Genomic DNA, 6,550 nt, shown 5'->3' with positions numbered 1-6,550 from the left:
ACACACACACACACACACACACACACACACACACACATATCCCCAATCGGGCAGGGGGTGTCGCTGGACTGGGCTGTTAGATACTGGGGCGCACGGAGTGCCCGGCCACATCATCCTCCTTGGTCCAGCCGGACTGGACACTTGTGGGGGGTGCTTTTTTTCCACCTCTTGGAAGGAAACATGCCGTGGTACCTTTGCACTGGGATCAAGTGCGACTGCACGGAGCGAGGCCCGCGAGTAGCGCGCCCCGGGGAGGCAGCGGGCTCCCCGCTTTGGAGCCAGGTCCTTTGCTCTGTCCCCACTGCATCACATGCTCGCCCAGGCCAGGCCATTCAGCGGAGCGACAAGGCGTGGCTCGGGTCGCCCCCTCCCAGGGGTCCCTTTAAACGCGGGCTGATCTGAGCAGCGAGCCTGGGCGGGGCAGGGCCGGGCCGGGCCGGGCCGGGCGCTTTGTGCGGCTCCACCATCGGGCAGGCAGCGCTGGCTCAGCAGTCCTTAGGTGTGTACGTGGGGAGAGGGAGGCGGCCTCTCCTCTTTGTTCCCCTACAACAATAGTGACAGAAAGGAGCGGCGGGGGGCGCTGCCCAGGCAGGGGGAAACTGCCGGTTTCCAGATCCGCGGTTTCTCGTCCCTGCCGGGATCCGAGTCTGGGGGAAGAGGTTAGCCAAGTTCCTTAGCACAAAGGGCTGAGGAGGAGACAGACTCTCAGCTCCCTCGCTTAGGCTGGCGGGGGCTTGGGACTCTGCAGCAACAGGGGGCTTCGAGCTGAACTCCAAGAGGCAGAAGATCCTCCTCCAGCAAGGCCCCTGGAAGCTGCATGGTGCTCAGGACCCCTCCTCAGTCCCTGATGCCAACAGATGGCTTCCAGGAATTGGCGCCATCCATGGAGTCTATTCAAACCGGCAGCCCCCGGGGCTGCTGGCCCCAGAGCAGCATTTGCAGACCAAGTGTCTCTTTGAGGATGATCCAGGCAGGGAAGGGAAGGTGAGCAGGTCAGTGTCTTAGGGGCAAACTCATTGTGGGCTGTCTCCATTCAGGAAATAAAAGCAAATGTGCAGACAGTGCGGTGCCAAACTGTGCAGAAGGGAAGAGCCATCACTACCCTGGAACCAGCCCATTCCCTTTAGCCCTGCCTTGGGCAATGGCCAGATACTGGCACTGTGAGCAGCATCCCCAAAAGGCAGTTGGCTTTGCAATTGGGGGACATTTCTCCTCAACCCAAGCGGTTTCATTGCATGAAACAGGAGATTTGAAGGCCTCTATAGTTCTGCACCCAGCAAGGGTTATGCCCATTCATATAAGGGCCTAATCCCCACTGGAAACATGCTGAGTGGTTTGCCTCACTCCATCTGATTCACAAGTTTAATAAGCATGTAAAGTCTTTGGGGCATGGCTCTGTTACATGAGTACATTTCCTAGGACAGGGGTGTCAGACTCAGCCCTCCTTGCAGCCTGCATCCAGATTATGGGGCTTTTCCCAGGCCAGAGGCAGCCCTGGGGGTTAACAGCTATCACTTGCCCCTGCCACCAATATGCATCCCCAGCAGAGCCCCTGGTTTTGATGGCGGGCCTTGCTCCTGCTTACTGTGCCCCCAAATTCCCATCCTATCTGCTAACCCTGTGGACTAGATGACATGGCTCTGCAGGCCCTATGCTTGACAACCCTGCCCTAGAGTCATGAGATTAGGGCATCTTTTTACAATAGTACAACCACAGCAGGCAGCAGCACCACTGGTAGCAGCAAGTTCCACAGATTTGTTGGGATGCAGATTATTTACTTGGATTCATGTAAACCGCCTTATACCTAGTCCTATGAGTAGCTCTACTCAAATAAATAGTCCAGGCAAATGGGATTATTCATGGGAATAAATGGCATTTATATGAGTAAGACTTTGCAATATTGGGCCCTAAAGTTGTGATTTATTAATTTTATTGCATCTCCTTGCAGTAGTATTTATACTAGGACCATTCACCTCTGCACCCTATTTGTCTGTGAGTTGCCATAAATACAGTGATTCAGTTCCTTAACATGAAATATGATAGAAGAGTACATCTTCTACAGAAAACCTCTGTGTGTGCACATGTGTGTGTTTAATTTAGACAAAGGTCACAGAGGACACAAGATGCATTATCACCAGAAGCTTGTGGAAAAAAAAGAGGCAGTGATTTGCTTCACAAACATGGTGATGTTACATGAATGGACTTTCCCAGGGGTTGCCAGAGGCCAGAATTATAAAATGTCATCTCCTAGGGTGCCCAGACCAAAGCTTTTCAATCTCTGTTGGTCTTGAAGTCTCCAGAAGGTCCACTGAATGACAGCTGGGATTTCACTGCTGAGTCACTGGACCATCTGGAGAGGACGATAGAGAGGAAACCTATTTTTTGGACATAGCCTTTCAACTTCTTTCAGGCCCGGCTAAGCCATCCGTCACCTCCTTCTACACTTCTTCTGAAAAGAACACCTTACTGCATTGCCTGTTTAACTTTCAAATTTACTTTTCCCCCTCTAGTCCCCAGTCCCCATCTCAGGCTTTCTGGTTGTTACTGTGTTTACTTTGAAGGACAGAGGCTCATTCACAAGCATCTTTGCTGTGTGCTTATACAGGAACTGAACATGCATCCACTAATCACATAGTGATTTCATTTGGCTGCATAAGATGGAGGGAATCCATCCAACACTCCCATTTGCTCCTGCTTTGCCCTTTTAAGTCTTCCCAGTTTCCTTCCCTGCCTGGGCATGGCAGGATGCTCCTCCATTTATCTTGCCTACTGTAGCTCTCAGCTCCATTCTGCCCCATAGGTGCTCTGTTGCATGCAGGGCCGGACACAGGAATGGGCAAACCAGGCAGCTGCCCGGAGCCCAAACAGAAAAGAAGCCTACAATGGTAATTTTTTTGTCTGATTATCATTATCATCATCATCTCTGGCGAAGGGGAGCCTGATACTAAAAGTTTGCCTGGGGCCACCAGGAGTCTAGGTACAGTGCTGGTTGCACTGGGAGTCTAACAGTAGCTGGAGCATGCTGCCAGAACAATACAGCATGCCAGGACAGGGGACTGCCGGCTATTGGAAGGTAGTGGGAGACAGTCATCATTTGCTGTAGCTGGAGGTTAGCTTCACTGCAAATCATGCCTTGTAATTATAAAGCTCTCCCTGTGCAAGGAGATGGGAAGAAGGCTTAGGGAGCCCCTAGTTGTGGTGGCAGAGCAGAGCAAGCCATCTCAAAGGAGATGAGACAGGGGTGTGGCCTGGACCCCAGTCTCTGGCAGGAGACAAGGCAGAGGAAGGGGGTACTTTCAGCCTTGGATACAGAAGCAAAGATGCTGCTCCTGTGTGCATTCCCCCTCCTAAAGCTCCAGAAGGAATTCCACCTCCTTCAGCCACAGCTAAAGTAGTGCCTGCCCCTTCCTACCTCCAGGAGGGCACTGCATTTTAGCCTAATCCTGGCAGTTCTGTGATCCTGCACCAGCATGTGCAACGGGCACATGATGCACCTGGAGTGGAACTGTTCAAATCCCAGGACATATGGCCCAAGTGGGGCCTCTGCGTGTCAGTGCTGACAGCACTGTTAACTGTCATAAAGGGTATTTTAAAAATACCTATTTATACCAGCCCCTCCACTGGTATAAATAGGTATTGTGCAATGTCTGTCAGTGGAGCAGGATTTGGCCCATTTGAGCTAATCTGATTCATATCAGCTTGGAAGCTGGTGCCATCATTTTTAACATAATGGATCATGCAGAAAAAATGGTCAAGGTCCTGGTTCTGTGCTTTCTTTTAACTATGAACCAAACTCTTTTAACACTGTATTTTATGAGAAGAAAAATGCACATGCACACACACACACACAGGCAGTGAGAAGATGCACTAGAGAATGTTTCTTCTGGGGTGAGAATTTAGAGACTATCAATGTGAAGTGAATATTTACAGCTACATTATTTATAAAGCTATCCCATAAGGGATTTGTAATGGGAATGCAGATTCATCTTTAATGCACAACTCCAAATGGTGCTGCTGAACTACAGAGTTTAATTACTGCTGTGATATATGCTGCTGCTTCCAGCCATGTCACCCTTTCAAAAGCCTTCCACTTCCATACGTGTTATGTCACATTCAGGAGACGGAGATGACTGGTGAGCCTGTCAGCTTCCCCCAGGTCTAATGGTCAAGCTAGAGGCTGGCATAATGCCCTGACATGTTTCCAGCCCACATGCAGGTGGCCACCATAGCATCCTCACGTGATAACACATCCGTCTATGGTTGATCCATAAACTAGGTTCCTCCATTGCTTGCAGCTATCCTATGCATCATCTATGTACATAAAATCAGCTAACATTCACTGCACTGGGGCTGGAATGAATGTGATCTCTTCTACCTCTGCCCATTGGCTTGGTAGCTGGTGACTCTTTTGTACCCTGCTCTCTGCTTGGTGTGAGAGTTTTTAGGGGTGGGGAGTAGAAGGTATTGCCCTTTCTTTTGCTGCTCTCTAGGGTCAAAATCTATTCTAGCACTTCCCCCTGTCCCTCCCATGGTTCCATCTTTGCAGGGGCTTTGTTTGCTGCTCTCCCTTTCAGAGCTGTCCATGCATCTTTCACTCCATGTGCTAAAGAACAGATTCAGCAAAGTAATGAGAACATATGGGGCACCCATTTGCTTATTCATTTCCTCTGACAGCAGAGCAAAAACTGGACAAATTATTTGTTTATTCCCTCATCAGAATCCTCCACATTGATAGAATCAAGCCCCAGAAGAGTCCTTCCCAGAGGAACCTTTGTCATCCACTCTCTCCCCTTCCATTTGTGAACTCTCCCTCCTGCCCTCTCAGTGAAGTTTCTTTTCAGCAATGTTGATTTCCTTGCCAGGTTTCCATCTTCCTGATCTGTTTCTCTTCCCCATCCCCAGCATCTGGTGTCCTTTCCATTTACATTTATTACAATCAGAGTTACCCTCAGTCCCAGACAAGACTTGAGCCTCCCCCTATAGCACAGAAAAGTCCTCCTACCTGCTGAGGTTTTCTACAAACTATTTCCAAGGGGCTCCCACAGTTCCCAGTTAGTCTGGGATCATGAGAATTACCAGGTATGTTCGTGCTACAGAGGAACTGCGTGCATCATGTCCTGTATCTGGCTCATGCCCTGGAAGGCGAGGTGAAAGAGGAATCCCTGCAGCTTCCCCCTCCAACAAGCTACATGCAGACTTGCTGTTAGAGATACAAATGCTGAAACTTAGTAATTACATAGTGCTGCAAAACACTACCTGGATGCTGACTAGCAGACAACAAAGGGCCAGTTTTTAAAAAATCCCTTAGATATCCAACTCCCACTGAAATCAATAGTATAGAGGCATCTAAGTACTGTTAAGGAGCCAGGCCAAGGTGTCCTGGGGGAAGGCCAGGACTAGCCACCTGGTCCCTCAGATCTTATGCTCCTGTGCCATTATCCATAGAGAGGTATCCCAGCACACATCAGCTATGGCCAGACTGTCCCTGGCATGTCTGGAGAGGGGCACACTCTGCATCTGGAAGGTGGTGGTGCAATTGCCCTGGCTTTGATCCTGAGATCACCTTCAAGAACATCAGGCACCAACATCTTGAGAGTGGCCATTGGGGCTGCAGCCCAGGAGGATCTTTCCTGCAGCAGTGCTGGGTTTGACACATGTAGCTGGAATGGAGAGGAGGGGCTTGCTTGGGAGTGTTCCTCCCCAGATGTGCCAGAGATGGGGTGTTGACATGCCCACTGAGGCTGGAATAGCAGTAAGCTTCCCCACTGCTGGCCCTTCTATAGCTCCTGTTGGGATGTCTTTCACTTTTCCTTAGTAAAACCTACTCACAACACATGCCTATAAGGTAGCCAATCTCCAGTCTTGCTAAACCAATCAGTAGCCTAAGAATGGAAGCGGTCCCCAAGATTCAGGGATTTTACTAGACTTAGCTGCAGTTGCTAGAGATGTGTAATGACTGCAGCCGCCTGCACAAGGAAGCCAGTCAGGACAGGTAACTTGAACATATTTCTTTTAATAAACCACCAAATAAATGTTGCAGCTGTAAATTGGAAAGTATGGTCTAAGCCATATAAGCGGGTTGCTCTGGCAGTCAAAAAATTTTGCCTGACATATGAATTGAGCTGTTAATTCTTCTAGTCTCTCTCAACTGCTGTCAGTATTGTATTATTAGCTATGATGAAATTGACTAGGTCCTGTCAATTTCACAGGTGTTCTTAGATGTCAGGCCTCTGAGTAACAAGGTGAGAAGCCTGAATGAGGTGTGAACAGTTGAGCCAGGCTGAGCCCACCCTGAGTAACAATGTAACAAGTATTCATGAGGTTCAAGAAAACTGAGAGAAGGCTGTTCCCCCACAAATCAGCTTTCAGACTTAATTCAGAAATCATTGAAATCAGATTTAGTAGCTTGTACTATAAATAAGCAATAAGATACAATTAACAATGGTTGGTTGATCCGTTACCTACTCATGGGTTTCTGCTAGAGGTTTCCTGAAGTAGGAGAACATACCTGGAACATCTTCCTCTCTCTCTCCTCCCCCCCCCCCCCCCC

The 6,550-nt window shown here is 49.2% G+C and overlaps 1 protein-coding gene across 1 annotated transcript in view; it reads left to right on the top strand.

Annotated features, from left to right (window-relative positions):
- Window positions 1-180: 180 nt before the first annotated feature.
- LRRC75B (leucine rich repeat containing 75B) overlaps window positions 181-6,550 on the top strand; it is a 35,090-nt gene continuing 28,720 nt past the window's right edge. Inside the window, exons 1-2 of the mRNA XM_006019925.2 lie at window positions 181-229; window positions 749-984. Coding sequence (XP_006019987.1) covers window positions 181-229; window positions 749-984 — 285 coding nt within the window. The remainder of the gene's footprint in view (window positions 230-748; window positions 985-6,550) is intronic.

The sequence above is a fragment of the Alligator sinensis genome, unplaced genomic scaffold (genome assembly GCF_000455745.1).
Source record: "Alligator sinensis unplaced genomic scaffold, ASM45574v1 scaffold505_1, whole genome shotgun sequence".
NCBI lineage: Eukaryota > Metazoa > Chordata > Crocodylia > Alligatoridae > Alligator > Alligator sinensis.
Note: the sequence above shows the minus strand (reverse complement) of the source record. Positions and strands in the feature narration are given on the sequence as shown.